This window comes from Podarcis raffonei, chromosome 10 (genome assembly GCF_027172205.1).
Source record: "Podarcis raffonei isolate rPodRaf1 chromosome 10, rPodRaf1.pri, whole genome shotgun sequence".
Lineage (NCBI taxonomy): Eukaryota > Metazoa > Chordata > Lepidosauria > Squamata > Lacertidae > Podarcis > Podarcis raffonei.
In genome coordinates, this window is record NC_070611.1 from 36,164,466 (window position 1) to 36,179,846 (window position 15,381).

At 38.6% G+C, this 15,381-nt stretch overlaps 1 protein-coding gene across 2 annotated transcripts in view; it reads right to left on the reverse strand.

Moving 5' to 3' along the window:
- PPP1R12A (protein phosphatase 1 regulatory subunit 12A) overlaps positions 1–15,381 on the reverse strand; it is a 90,585-nt gene that overhangs the window by 5,849 nt on the left and 69,355 nt on the right. For both annotated transcript variants that reach the window (XM_053406841.1, XM_053406840.1), the window contains 10 exons: positions 14,892–14,982; positions 13,884–14,081; positions 13,305–13,455; positions 12,129–12,247; positions 10,833–10,898; positions 9,442–9,458; positions 7,966–8,092; positions 6,836–6,940; positions 3,463–3,510; positions 2,221–2,271 (listed from right to left, as the gene is read on the reverse strand). In XM_053406841.1, coding sequence (XP_053262816.1) covers positions 2,221–2,271; positions 3,463–3,510; positions 6,836–6,940; positions 7,966–8,092; positions 9,442–9,458; positions 10,833–10,898; positions 12,129–12,247; positions 13,305–13,455; positions 13,884–14,081; positions 14,892–14,982 — 973 coding nt within the window. The remainder of the gene's footprint in view (positions 1–2,220; positions 2,272–3,462; positions 3,511–6,835; positions 6,941–7,965; positions 8,093–9,441; positions 9,459–10,832; positions 10,899–12,128; positions 12,248–13,304; positions 13,456–13,883; positions 14,082–14,891; positions 14,983–15,381) is intronic.

Here is a 15,381-nt window from a genome sequence, read left to right on the forward strand (position 1 = left end):
GTTAATAGAAACTACAGCTAGTTTCAAACAAGCCAGCTTCAAATCATAGTTTCTAAAGCTGGCTTATCTAACACTTGCCATAGTTAGGATTAATCAGTTCTTGGTCCAGACAACATGGAAAGCTGTGGCTATTCAGAAGAGGAAGTGAAAGTTTCTGAACTCCTTTGCAACTAAACAACATCAATATATCTGTTAGTAATAGGGTAAAATTGGAATACTGGGAACTGTATTTAAGCTGCACTTATAGTCAAGCAATAAGCCAGTCTTCAGACACACAAGCATTAATAGTGAGAGATGCAGGCCATAACACTCACTGAAAGTCAACACCTGCCCAGCTACAGAAAAAAGAAAAGGGGAAATTACAAGTCCACAGAATGTCGATGCCTGCAGGCACCTGACAGCTTGGTAACCACTCTGGTCAAGGCCCTATTCTCAGTCAGCAGTCGCTCATTTAAATGCCTCAAAGCCTGAACATGCTTTACTTGAAATGTATTCTGCAGGAATCAAAGAAACAGGAGCCAATGAGAGAAATGCAATTGTGGCATGTTGAAAAGGTATCACAGGTGAAGACAACTAAAAGAAAAAAGAAAGAGATGTAAAGATAATCCTTTCTTCAGCAGCAGATTGTTCTGTGTGAAACTAAGAAACTACCTAACTATATATAGGGAATCAGTGACTGTGCAAAGGCTGGTGCCAAATGTGTTGCTCTGCTTTCTTTTAGACCACATCAGTGGGCTGAGAGTGGGGGGTTGTCGTCTGGGCAGCCCAGGACCTCCATACACATTGCCCAGGCTTGAGCCCTGGAGAAGTCACTTTGGTGCAGCAAAAACAATGCAGGAAGCGCTGTGATTTGACTTCACCCCAGAGGGGCTGCTGGTAGCATTTCAAGCATTAAACAATCTGGGCCCAAATCCTTGTGTCCCTATATGACTACAGTGGAACTTCTGTTTTGAGTGTCTCAAAAGCCAAACGTTTCGGTTTTCTAATGCCAAAAACCTGGAAGTAATTGCTTCCGTTTTCATATGTGCCTCGGAAGTTGAATGTGTTTTCAAATTTTCTCAATGGATTTTGCCGACTACTCATTGCGCCTCAGTTTTCGAACGTTTTGGAAGTTGAACGGTCTTCCGGAATGGATTACATTAAAAAACTGAGGTTCCACTGTACTAAGATCCTCAGATGACTGAGGATTTTTTTTAAAAGGCAGGAAACAAGAGAGAGCTCACAGAATCCTTTTTGAAATTATACCTATATTGGTATCTGGACATCTATATGCTATAATTGCTGGTGGGTGCCATTTCAAGGCTGCTGAAATGACACAGAAACTAAGACAACTATCTGTCTTCTCAGTCTGGTTCTTCCCTGTCCAGGAGTGGGGAGGGAAGGAGAGCCTATCTGCCTTGTTATACTGAGGCTTCCTTTCTTATTAAGCCAATCAGCGTCTTTCCAATGGGGTGTAGGAAGAAAGTCATATTGTGCCTCAGGAATCAAACATGCCCATCTCTAATTTGCATGTACATATGTGGTGTGTTTGTGTGTGTGTGTGTGTGTGTGTGAGAGAGAGAGAGAGAGAGAGAGAGAGAGAGAGAGAGAGAGAGAAAGAGATATGGATGGAGAGAGAGATGGACAGACAGACAGCTTATTTCTTCATTAGGTCCCTGTGAATTAAAGGTTGGATAAGAGAGAGAAAAACCAAGTGATAGGTTTAGAAATTTTTGTGACCTTAACTTCACTCTGACTGTAGCCTAAAGGAAATACTACCCTTGATGCGAAGACTGTCTGATAGCAGAGGAACCTGTATTTTCACAAATCAAAAGTACTTCATTATTCAATTTAAAAATGTTTTGCCTATACTTTAAACACACACACTTGGGAAAAGTATAGCCATATTCAACCAATATAGGCTTTTGTTTTTTAATAGAACCGTATGTCTCAATAGTATCTGAACCAACTCAGACAATCTCAGGTAAAAGTCCTCTACTACTGTAAACAAAACTGTATGGCACAATATTCTATCCTTTACAAAAGCTGCATTCTATTAGACAGCTTTCGCATGAGCTGTGATTACATGGCTGACCATGTAATAAAAAGACATTGAAAATCAGAAGAATGTTATTCTGTAATTTGATGCACTCCTAATCAATACATAAAAATAAGAATGTGCACACTGTAACCTATAAACAATGCTACTGCCCTAAATGAAAATAGTTGAAGCACGCTTACTTTGAGTTCCTCTTCCATTTCAGATATCCGCCTTTCTAGAGCTCTTCTTTCCTACAGAAAACCATTTGCATTAATAACACAATTTGGATATATATTTTAAGCATCATCTCTGTAGAGCAATCTCAGATTTTGAAGATTAAACAACCATAAGCACAGTGAGGACAAGAAACTTGCGAGGCCAGTGATGTGTAAAAAAATACTTCGAATTTAAAATCAAGACAACAGAACTAATTTCGGTCAAATTCTACCAGTTAAATACATTCTTTATATAAAGTTGATCAGGCAATAGTTTTTGTAACATCAGTTGGGTATTACTCCTTTAACTGTATTTTGTGGTAGTTTAGCATACAAGAAACGCAGAAAAGATACCAACTGCCTTAAGGAAAAGGAAGCACAAAGCATTACGTTCCACAGACAGGCAAATGTTAGTTTGCATTCTGTACTACACCCAAGTAATACTAATCGTGTGTGTGTGTCCTAGTGCATATTCTGTTATCATTCATTGGACAACAGGTCTTAAAGCTAAAGTATTGCTTTGTGTTAAGACAATGCGGTGAGTCTCATTAAAAAGCAGCGGCTGTATCCAGTATCTGACATTCAAACATTTTCAAAGTGTGAAAGACAAAAGCAAATTGCTACAAAGTATACATTCAACAGTGTTATGCAAAACAAGCAGCATCAGCTGAGGTGTGTAAAACTTTGGTTAGATCATACCGCTGCGAGGATACTGACTCTTGTCGGTCACCTTTCAGATACAAACCATTTGAATTTAGTTTAATCATAGTTAAGTGAGTTCCTAAACATATTTTACCCAGTTTTAGCAATTAATTTCAAGAGCCTAGTACAGTCATAATTCATTTTGGTCAGTCTGTCATTCATTTAACTCTCTGTGATAAGAACCAAGTTTCGTTGAAAAAAAACAAAACTTCTTTACTTGTAGCAGTGCTCAGTTAAGTAACAGTGAGTTAACCGATTTAAGCCATTTCCACCAATCGTATATTTTTAAAAAGTTGCCAGACCAAATCCAGCGCGGAATTTTAAATTTAACTATTTGATTCTTATTGCTCTTATATCAATACATAAAGTGCATCCCTTGTGCACACACAGTCTGTCCAGAAATCTAATTGCCTAACTAAATTGTTGCAGTTTGTTCTTTTTTGCATACTGCTTTCCAATTCAAATTATTATTTTATAAGAATATTATATAAACCTAGAGGACCAAAAGCCCAGGAAAAAACTTACCCTTTTTTCCATTTCTAGCAGAGACCTATCAGCAAATCTTTCCTGCCTCTGAAATAGATAAGTGATCACACGCAATGTCACTCACAAGAAAAATAAAGGAGGTAAACAGACGTGGGGAAAATGCAATTTAGAGAAGTATTGTTGCATTACCAGTGGTGGGTAGAATCCAGACTAAATTTGACAGTGAAAACGACAGAACCAACTCATTTCTAAGGGAATTAACATCCACTATGTCTGAATCCAACCCAATATTTATTCATTTTTTTTCTGTAACATGAACTTCAAAGAGTGCCTGAAATTCATGGGCACTCTCAGATTCATAGGTTTGCTGAGTATAATCTCAACATGAAACCATAAATACTTTTTTGGGGGAAATAGAAGATAAAGAAAACTGTGAGGTAGGTGCCAGAAACATAGTTAATAGTATTCAACATCATATGCTATCCTTTAATAAATGGCTACTGATGATCTATACACAAATTTAATATAGATTTCTTGCAATGGAGATCAATGAACTACAGATACAAGGCCAGAGTTACATTTACTAATAATTTCAAATAACACTATAACACAGAATGTGGCCCATCTAGCTAATCAGATCATATCAGATCTCCAATGTGTCTGGAATGTCAGAGTGAACATGAATGAATACACTACAGGGTCTTTATAAGGATATGTGCACATTCAAGCCTCTCTGCCTGTTTTAGTACCGTATTTTTTGCCCTATAGGACGCACTTTTTCCCCTCCAAAAATAAAGGGGAAATGTGTGTGCGTCCTATGGGGCGAATGCAGGCTTTCGCTGAAGCGTGGAGAGCGAGAGGGGTCGGTGTGCACCAACCCCTCTCGCTCTCCAGGCTTCAGGAAGCTATCAGCAAGCCTGGGGAGCCCGCAGGAGTTCCCGCAGGGCTCCCTAGGCTGTGGATAGCAGCCTGCTGCCCGGAGCGCGGGGCGCGCCGAAGCAGAGCACCCCACGCTTCAGGCAGATATCCGCACCCTAGGGAGCTCTCTGCGCTTCGGGCAGATATCCGCGGCTGGGGGGGGAATTCCCCCCCTTTATTCCCCCCCAAAAAAAACTAGGTGCGTCCAATAGGGCAAAAAATACGGTAGTCATTAATCAGGTGGCTAGAGTAATCACTTAGCCTTTCCCATCCTGCTTCTAAACTTGTTTTCAGGAAGTTTCTGTCATCATATATCAATTTCAATTAATAGAAGTTGCTGCTCAAGGACAAACACACTGCTCCTTTTGAAGGTATAAGCTTAAAATCAGTCTCTATCAGCAGCAACTTCCTTACACTCCATGAACTCACCACCTTTTTACCCATATAAGTTAATGATTATTGTTCACTTCTATGAAGCAGTAATACTAGGGATAAAACTTGACACCTAACATTAGCTGTCCATTGAGAAGGGCCAGATGGTTTGCAGGGGGAAGACTTCCAACTCATCTCTACAATATCAAGGACACTGTCTTCCCATCATAATCTCATAAATTTTGAAGTCGTTTATGCAGCAATTAAAGCAGAAATGTTCAAGGGTTAAAGACTAGGCCTTGTTTGGACATAATGATAACTATGGTATAGTGTTGAATGAGCCTGCTATGCCTCCAGTTTTCACTTCCAGTTTTCACTAACCACAGTTTATCATCAAATCCAAACCTGGGCAAACAGCGGTTAGCATCAACCACAAGTCTATCGAAACAAGCCAACTTCAGGCCGTGGTTATTAAGAAAATAGCAAATTTCCCTAAACCATTCCTAACAGGTACCCGAGTGATCATTCTAAAGATTTCTGTGTCAAGACAGTGAATGAGCTAGATAATTTTACTCCAGATATTATAGTCCTACATTGCCCCCTTTTCTTCACATGGTAACATGTACTACTTCCTACGCCACCAGCTCCACAGATAAATTTATGTAACCAGATCCTATGCATATTTACGAAGAAGCAAGTTCCACAGTGTTCAATAGAGCTTATCCAAAGTGTGTGTTAAGAAAGTAAGAGACAGAGAGAGGGGAAGAAATTAACTCTGGATCAGAGGTTGAATAATGTGCTTTTTCAGGTCTTTCTTTCAGGTTCTCCCTGTTTTAAAGTAGACAACATTTGCTGAAGAACAGTAGTCTCTCTTGTATCTATTTTGCCTTCGTTATCTTTTGCTGTCTACAAAAAGAGCTGAGAGCCATAGTGAGGCCTGTTTACTTTGCTGCCCAAAGCTGGGATCCCAACTTGGGATTCTCTTGAGCATTTGGAGGACCCAAGGAATTGGGGTTGTAAAGAAGGATGAACTAATTACTCCCCAGCCCCTTTGTTTCACTCTCTTTACAATCCTAGGCCCTGCATCCACCAGAGGCAGAAGGATGCACAAATCAGTTTGGGCTCACTACCTCCTTCTCTGTGTCATGCCATTAGTGGGCTCTTAGCAACCCAAAACCATGGAGAGAAAGGCAGCAACAGCACAGCAACAATGATGAAAGGGGAGGAGAAAGCCAGGGCTGGCCTGCCTAGGCTTCAGGCGGCAGGTTGGGGACAGGTGGAAGGGGCAGCAGATCCACACACCAAGGACTGTGCCGCTCACCTCCTCCTCCTTAATATAAAATAACAATTTACAACTTTGCCCTATGCAAGTTGTGTATGAAATACCATTCTGCACACTTAAACCTTTAAAATGTATAAAAATTCTGCACTTCACATTTCATTTTTCTAGTTTGCCACCTCACTGCATGTTATTGCCTGAACTCCACCTAAGAGACTCAGATTCCATACACTTCCAAGAGCGCTGGTAAAGCCCAATAGAAACTTTCTAATATGTGAAACGTTCAATATTGATTTATATTTCTAATAGAACTTTTGTGCCAGGTTTATAACAAACAGAATTAAAGCATGACGTTTAAAAGGAACTATTAAAAAAGTGTGTTTCCATCTCTTTGGAAAATGCAAAGCTGATCCTTGGTGACACACATTTTACTGAACCTACATATGCTTTTTCTGTGGTGGCGCCTCATTTATGGAACTTCCTCCCTAGACATTGGACGATTGGCCAGCCTTCAAAATGGCTTTGGAGACCAATCTGTTCTGTTTAGCTTTTAACTATGATGTTTTTATTAAGGTTGCTGCTAGATTTCAGAGTATTACTAGATTTGTTACTAAATTTCCTGATAAAATATTTTTCAGGCCAGCAAAAATTTGAAGGATTCTCTAATTTGTACTTATTGCTCTGCCTGTTATTTTGGCATTTTATTGTTTGTAATCTGTTTTAAACTGTATTAGTGATTAGTGATTTTATTTGTTATATTTGTAAGCAGCCTAGAGAGGATATCATATAAGGCAGCGTGAAGATCCTTTGAAGAAATAAAATTGAGAGTTTAGAAATACAAACCTGAGTTGCCTTTTCCAACTGTAGTTTGAGATCCGTCAGTTCCATGTTGGTATCATGCAATTGTGCTTTCAATTTTTCATTTTCAGCTACAATCTGTTCATAAAGCTAAGAAATATGCAATACTTTTATAAATCATGCACTCCTTCAAACTTCTATCATAATTGCATTTATAAATTGATAATTGTAGAGACATAAAATTTAAAATAGGATTAGAAGGGCAGTAGGCAAGGAGCAACTGTTTAGATTTCTGGGTTCTGTGTATGGCTGGGCGATATATGGTTTTCAACATTGTGATATATCACCAGCTAAACACTGAGATATTCCAATATATCACAATGTCTGAAATAAGGATTTAGCCTAACTTCTATCCTCTAAGCTCTGGAAATCTCTAGCTTCGATTACTGCAATGTTTTATACGCAATGCTGCCTCTGAAGATAGTTCAAGAACTTCAGCTGGTGCAGAATTCCGCAACCAGGTTGCTCACTAGTGAAAGACGGCTTGAGTTTATTGCACTGATCCTGCACTGATTGCCAATTAGTTTTCAGGCTCAATTCAAAGTGCTGGTTTTGACTTATAAAGCCATAAGTGGTTCAGGACCACAATATCTCAAAGACCGCCTCTCCCCATAGGAACCAAGCTGGACCTTGCAATGATCAACTTTCTCCATGCACCACAGTCACCTCTCTCCATTCATGGAAGCAAGAGACATTATACTGGTTCAAGTACACATTCCAGTTAGGCAAAAGCACTAGAGAAGGGTGAAGGGCTGGTGAGGGGAGCATCCTAGGAAAGGGGTGTAGCCTAGAGAGGGTCCAATGGGTGACATAGGGTGGCCTTGTGGCTCACATTCAGCCCTGGGCCTGAGGTTTACCATCCCTGTTCTAAATGAGAAAGGAGGTGGGGTAAAGAGGCCATGCATTTGAAGTTGCATTACAAATAGCACCTTAACAATGGCCTCTATCACAATTTACCTCAAAACCAATACCATACAGCTTGAAATTGCATCTTATAGTCCCCAGAGTGTATGTATGCATATGATGTCAAACTGAATTAAGAGAACCCTACAGAATGACTTCACAAACTTGTAATAAAGTCATCTTGTTAACACACAACTCATGGGGTCAGATACCTTTTTAAAATCTGTTGTATCTTCTTTTTCTAGCTTGCTGGAATATGATTTGCGATCTTCCAAGTAACTGTATCCAGTCCGTCCTAGTACTGAATCGTAACGATCTCCTGATGATCCTGTGTCATATCTTCCAAAATAGAATAGAAGTTCAGTCTCTCACAGCTCTATTCAGAATTACAACAAACTATGGTCTGAGCTAGCTCTAATTTAGAAACTAAGTCACAGTGGCTTCATTTGCACATCAGAACTGCCTGCAGTTAATTGTTTGGCATGCTCACACAGGTGGCTCCTCCCCTAGCGCGAGAGACAAATCACAATCCCTGGTGTACTGTAATGTCTGAGCTTGGGATCATGATTTGTTCCACTCCAAACAAATCAGAATGTGAAGCCAATATTTGTTCTTAGCTTACCAAGGTGGGGATTGGGGCAACGAAACAAGCCTGATCCCTCATTCAGATATAATGATACATCAAAGATCATGGTTTGCTGTTTCTGCTGGCACTATGGAAGGAGCAAAGCCGCAGTGATTTTCATGTTCATGGGAAACTAATAATGATGGTTTACTGTGACATGCAAAACTGGGCCCTACATGCAAAACACAATTTATGCTATTTTTGCTTAGTTGTCTCCTCAAAGGGTTCCAAGATTCAATTTATAAACCACTTCACCTTGTTGTACCTCCAGCAACACAACCACAGATATGCTGCCTTGTTGCCATCAATCAGTAACGCTAAAAAGGGCAGCACAACTGTGAACATTCTTCTTTTTATTGGCCTCAGAGGGTGGAATGCCAACTATGACTTGTCAATTGGGACATTTCATTAACCTCATGGTTTCAACATTCTCAAACTATGATTTGTCAAATTTGAACATTGTGACCAACGATAGTTAAGCTCTGAAAATGATGATTTGACATGACATCTGAATTAAGTCACTGACATATTAATATTATAACTCAACTAAAGATACGGTGTGAATTCAAATAATGTATATGCAATCTTCCACTTCTCTCCATTTTATACAAAAGCAAACGTGAACTAGGGTATGATATTATCAGGGAACATCCTCCACTTGGGGACTTCCCAAAAGCTGAATCTTACAGATAAATGGTTAAAATCCCCTCAATTTAGGTGTGGCAAAGCATACAACCTTCATCATGTTTGTAACCAATGAATCATATTGCTTGGCTCTACTGGAACATTTTATAATCCTCAAGATGTCATGGTGCTGCCATGCTGACGGTCAACATGCTAGCATAATAGCAACTCTGTGGACATGTTGAAACTGGATGTAATCTTCTACAGTTTTGGTATTTATGGAGAACTGAGCTGTGGGAAGCTTCTTGCATCGCATCATTTGCAAAGTGCCTTTTTCCATAAAAGCATGCTTAACCTCTCATTTCATTAGCAACATTAAACAATTAAGAATGTTATACTTCACATCATAAGGAGAGCTAAACGTGAAGATTACACGTACCTTGAAATGCTTTCACCCTGAAGGAGGAAGAGGAAACAAATATTTTAAAAGACTGCACACCTATGTTTAACAAGCAAATTATTCACAGCTTACTAGACAATTAATGAGAATTTAAAGTAAGCTCAGCAATTAAAATAAAATGGACCATAAAATATACTGTATGGCAGAGGTGTGGAACCACCAGCCTACAGGTCCATTCAGGTCAGCTAGGGGTTCTAATTTGCCCTGGGAGGCCATTTCCCCCAAACCACACTCACCTGCCCCATCCCTGATGTCATATGTGACATCAGGTATATGGCAGGTAAAGGCGTGTCTGCTGTTACTTTGAAGTCCATTTCCAAGCCGTGTGTATTGAACGTATCTGCAAAACAGTCTTCAAAGGAAAGTTCTTTTCAAGTTGTCACCCAATGTCATAACAACATCAGGTGATTGACAGGTGGGTAGTACCACCCATGTGTCAGAACTGACACTTGGGATTGAGGGGAAGGAAGGATCTGGCCCACTGGTGGTATGCAGTTATCTACCCCTGCTGCATGGAATCATAGGCTAGAATCCAAATAGCTAACGTAAATACACCAAGGGATTGGGCGTGCCCAAAGGCATTTTGGACTTCTTTCTTTGAATAACAGACCTTCCAAGCCGAAGAGCATTTCAAAGACTTCTATGATTTCAAAAGTAATTTGCAACGCAGCTTAGGGAACTGCTGTTTGAGTGATACAAGCCCAAAGTCTCCATAGCCACATGAAAGTAACTGCATGTTTGGATCCTAGCAACAATTTGCAGAATCTTCACAAGAACACCAATATTAGAAATATAGACCCCATGTTATGACAAAGTTCTAAAGAGTTAATGATTCTGCCTTCCTGTTCTTTTCGTATTCTATGTATTCCAACTGCTCTCTCATTTTTCAGTGTGGACAGTCCACTATGTGGTGATTTTAAATAAACTTTGCACCATTCTTTTGTTTGAATGTATTTTGTAGGGTCCACTTAGAGCTCATTCAAGTGACACGTTCACATGAAACAGATAATGTTGGCATTATCACAGCAAAATGTATGCAATCTCAGTTAATGCACTATTACTGAATTTAAACAGGATGCAACACCTGTGGGAGTGTAGCTTTTGTAAAATATGGCACTCAAATGAGAATCAAAATGAAAGAGAACAGGGCAAAAGATACATGGAACAGCACTGCAATATGGAAACAACTTTGTGCGCTATGAAAGATAATCAACAGGTTACGTTTCTATGAAGGCCAAATAAAATTATCACATGATCTCTGAACTTAATGTTTTAACCCCAGAAGACACAATTTTCTTCACAGAACCTTGAATAAAATCGTAGCATGAGATTATGTCTTTTATGCAAGGAAAACAAAACAGAACAATTACCTGTGTTTCTTTTTTATTTGTTCCCTCTTCTGAATCAGATGGGTGTTCTTGTTCATTTTCATCACTCTGAGGGAGGAAACCCATTTAAAATTAGCATATATTTACATTCTGCCTCGGGACAGAACAACTTAGAAGGAGGGCTTCCTCCAAACAACACTTTCAGCCTTCAAACTGCTTCAAACAAGCAGATATAGTTTGTCAGTAACAAAATTCTATCCTAGTTGCTCACCACCATTCACACATTTATACTGGAATATAATCTATGTTTGTACTCTTCTAAAACAAAATTTCAACTATTTTTGTCCAATTCTTCAATTCTGGGACAACTTACTGTAATCAACTTAATTTTTTTAATAAAACAATAGACACTCCCTATAAATAGCAGATACACAGAATCTGTATTTTCAGATTTTATTGGGGCTATTGGGTTGTTGTTTTTATTTTTATTAGGTATTTTGTGGTTCTACATCTTGATTTTATTTTGTGAACTGCACTGAGACCACTGGGTATAGGCAGTATATAAATAACAACAACAACAACAATATACAAACAGCAATTTATGGGTGGCAAGTCCATATTAATGTTTAAGCAGTTAACTTACATACAAGAACTTTTACTTAACTACTTTACAGCATCTCATTGCAGCATCTCATTCATCTCACTGTTTCTGATTTAAAGTCACACACATAATCATCCAAGCCCTAATTAACAAAAACTCCTGCTTATCCAATGTATTATGAATTATGTATGCGTTACAATTAATGTCACACATTTTCCATATTACAGGGGGGTATAGTCAATGCTTGCATTGAGTAGACCCACTGAAATTTATAGCGATGACTACCTTGGGTTCATTACTTTCAATGTGTCTATCCTAAGTAGAACTTAGTTGGGTACTGATTTTACTTTAAGGTAATGACTAGTAACTGAATTCATTAATTGTCCAAAAAAGCTGTGATATCAGTGATGAAGAAGTCTGTTGTCTCGCTAATAAAAAAAAAATGTATATATTGTGGATGGGTTGGTGATTCATGAAACAGTTTCAATGTCTAGATCTGACAACTGGGTATAACCACCACACTTCTAAAATGAGATTGATAGCTGTGTTAAGCGTCAGATCAATAGCTTTAAAATACATGAATCTCACCTATGTCTGAAACATAAATCTGCAATATGAAAACAAAAACCCAATTTCCACAGTTTGTTTTATCAACTGTGTTGCCTGAGTTCATTGAATTCTCCCTGAACTGTTTCTAAATACAGATCTATATGCAATTTAAATGGGTTTTTACTTACATCCTGAGTCCAAAAAGAAACTCCTGTAGATCTTCGTTTTTCTCTTGGCCGTCGCCTTTCCCTTATTGATTTTGTCTGTGATTTATCTTCTTCTTTTTCTTCTTCTTTCTTCCCTGTTTCTATTTAAATAGCAATGCATTGAGGTTTTAATGAAGTCGTAAATATACTAATTTGCAACACATTACATTTCTGTTGTCATTCCTGAAGCAAGACATTCAGGATTCAAGTTTATGAAAATCCTAAAATGCTTTTGAGAATATGGTAAATGTAGATCACTTTTAACATGCCATTATTCTCTTTCTACATTGTTCCATCATTTCTAACTATAATATTTCATTGTAGTATTATATGGATTTAACCTTAAGAATCAAAGTCTAACACATATGCATACATTATGACATCTACAAACACATATTCATCAAAGCAACCAGAGCACACTTATTCAGGTAAGTATTTGTTTAGCCAGAAGCATCAAGAATTCAGCGTGCAACAGACTCTTTCAGAGAGATTTGTGTTCAAATTAGCTAGATTTGCTTTTCTTTGTATGGTAATGCATTTAATGAAATCCAGCAATTTTCAGACCATGGTAAGGTGCCACTTCTGTAAACTAAGATTTAAAGTAACATGTCAGAAAGATCAAAGTTTAACCTTTCAAACTGATTGTTCAGCTCCAAAATGCTTTTATTAACTTATACAAGAATTATTAAGCAGGGCTGCACAAGCATATAACATTCCTTTGCTATCATGCACTTTATCCATGTGTTTACCCTTGAATTAACATAAGAAATCACAAACATCCAGGTACTTGTTAATTCACTGCTCCAGTCTTCAGGGCTGAAAAATGAATCTATATTAAGGCAACACAATACTCAGCCTCACTCTAAACTTTTTCTTTTTTAAAGAAAGTTATTCCTATAACAATTCAAAATTAAAATTTAGAGCCCATGGAATTATGGGAACTGATGAGCAAGTTTAGATTTGATCTACAGAAAGCAATTTAAAAGTATAATTACTGAGGAATTGCTGAAATACTGATTTTAGGTAGCGATTCTGCAGGAGGATTCCCAACTGTTTTACCAATTACTTATCTAAGGTATACCAAACTTTCTTGAAGGGGGCAGTGGTTCATTTGATAACACCAACACAGAAAAAGAAAAAAAATAAGAGAAGCCTTACCTCTCTCATTTTCCTTTGCTCCACTTCTGGAGTAAGCAGAAGTTATACCTATAAGGCTGTTTGGTCTGTTTAGTTGGCTTGAAGAACTAGATGTGGCAACTGAAGAAGTTGATGAAGTAGTTGAAGGTGTAGTTCTATAGCGATGATATGGCTAGTCAACAGGGAGAAGTCCATATCAGTTTTGAAATATTAGGAAGCATAGAAATGCAGATTAAATCATTTTCATCAAGTAAGCTACCTCCTACAATTTCAGAATGGCCGCCTACCCTGCGCCGCATGAGTGGCAGTTGCGGCCCCTTGCAAGCTGCCCTTCATTCCCAGGGCAGTTGGGAGTCACAGCCCCAACAGCCAGCCATTGTAAATTCCCTGACTAGCTGCATTGCAGGGTGTGATAGCTCACCAAGAATAAAGCTTAAATTGCCCAATCATGGGCAGCCAATGGGGAAGAGTCTGGTCGGTGGACCTGAGTGTAGAAGTTCCCACTCTAATGCATTAACTGGGGATAAAATCCAAGTGTGCCAAGCATTCAAAGCACAGTTGGCCGATTCATGCCTGTGCAATAAGAGAAACATGAAATACCTCCTCTATGGTCCGTGTGTATCTTTGTCTATAATCATCATCTTTAGATTCAGATTCTTTCTTTTCTTCCTGTTTTTCTTTGTCCTGTTTTTCTTTTTCCTCCTTTTCTTTTTCTTCATTTTCTTGCTCTCTGGTTCGTGTACCACGACTTCTGCCAATAGTTTTTTCGGCTTCTTGAAGATCAGTCAGTGTTACCCCCTTTAGAAGAATTGCACCCCCCAAAAAGGATAACATGTCAAGTCTCCAGTATCTAATTTCACTTCTGCTGACATTCAAACAATAACTTATTACAGGTAAATGGTATTTTGTAAAAAAAAAAAAAAAAAAAAAAACCAAACCAAACCAAACCTGAGGCTACACTCCATTTCCTAATCTCATAGTTCATTCTTTCTTGTTTGTTTTGTCTTCATTTTTCATAGCATCTAAAAGCTTTTCCCTTGTATTTTTTAATGCTGTTTCAAAACAACTGGAAGGGACGGTATTTTATGTGATAAAAATAAATGGATGCTTAAAAAAAACTTTCCCCCTGATTGCATGCTTTGGGAAAAATATATTTTCCTAGCCCAGAACTAATTGTGTGCATGTGGATATGTAGATTACAGTCAGAATGCAAATACTTAACTTGCTTTTCTGAAGAGGAGCTGTATCTCTCTGTTGCACTAAAAAATAAATAAATGATAATACATGCCTCTGGGAAAGTTGTGTGAGGGTCCTGGAACACGCCTAGAGCCCAGTGAGGCACAGGGAAAGGCCTGTTCCAGACAGGCATTCAGGGATGGGGAGTTCTGGGGGTTTCTGGCTTCACATGATTTTGGGGTTACACATGAAACCCTGGAAACAAACCTCGCATAAGCTGCGAGTTGACTGTATATTATTACATACTTTCATTTTCGTATTTTCATTCTCTCTCTTCCTCTATGAACAGAAACCACCAATTCATAGGTATTGTACCGTCAGTGTATTGGACTAACACATATCCCCTAAATATAACATATAAGATCACTGTACCTGAGTGGATCTTCTGGACTGCCTTGCTTGCCTTGATCTAGCTTTTCTTTGGGATTCAGATTCTTCATCCCGAACTGGAGTGAGGTATGACCTGGAGTTAAAAGATTTGCTAGCTAGTAATCAATGTATAATGTAATTGCATTTTTTGAAAATAATTTGATAGAAAAAGGAGCAACCAAAGCCTCTCGGCTAAGTCACAAATAAATTAGGAAACTGAAGGTTTCAAACAATAACAAGGTTCTTTTGCGGCAACAAGATCACTGCTTGCGTTTTGGTGTAATTCTGCACTGCGCACATACAAGCTCTTCATATTCTGATAATACAATTACATTACAATATCAAGTCAGCACTTTAACCTAAGGATCAGCAACAGAAATACCCAGGATCAAACTGAGCCTTCTGAGAGGTATTACCAGCCACTTTCTAATACAGATGCAACAGTGCTTTTAATGAGTAACTGGCTATGGGATGTAGGTGTGGGAGGGCCCTG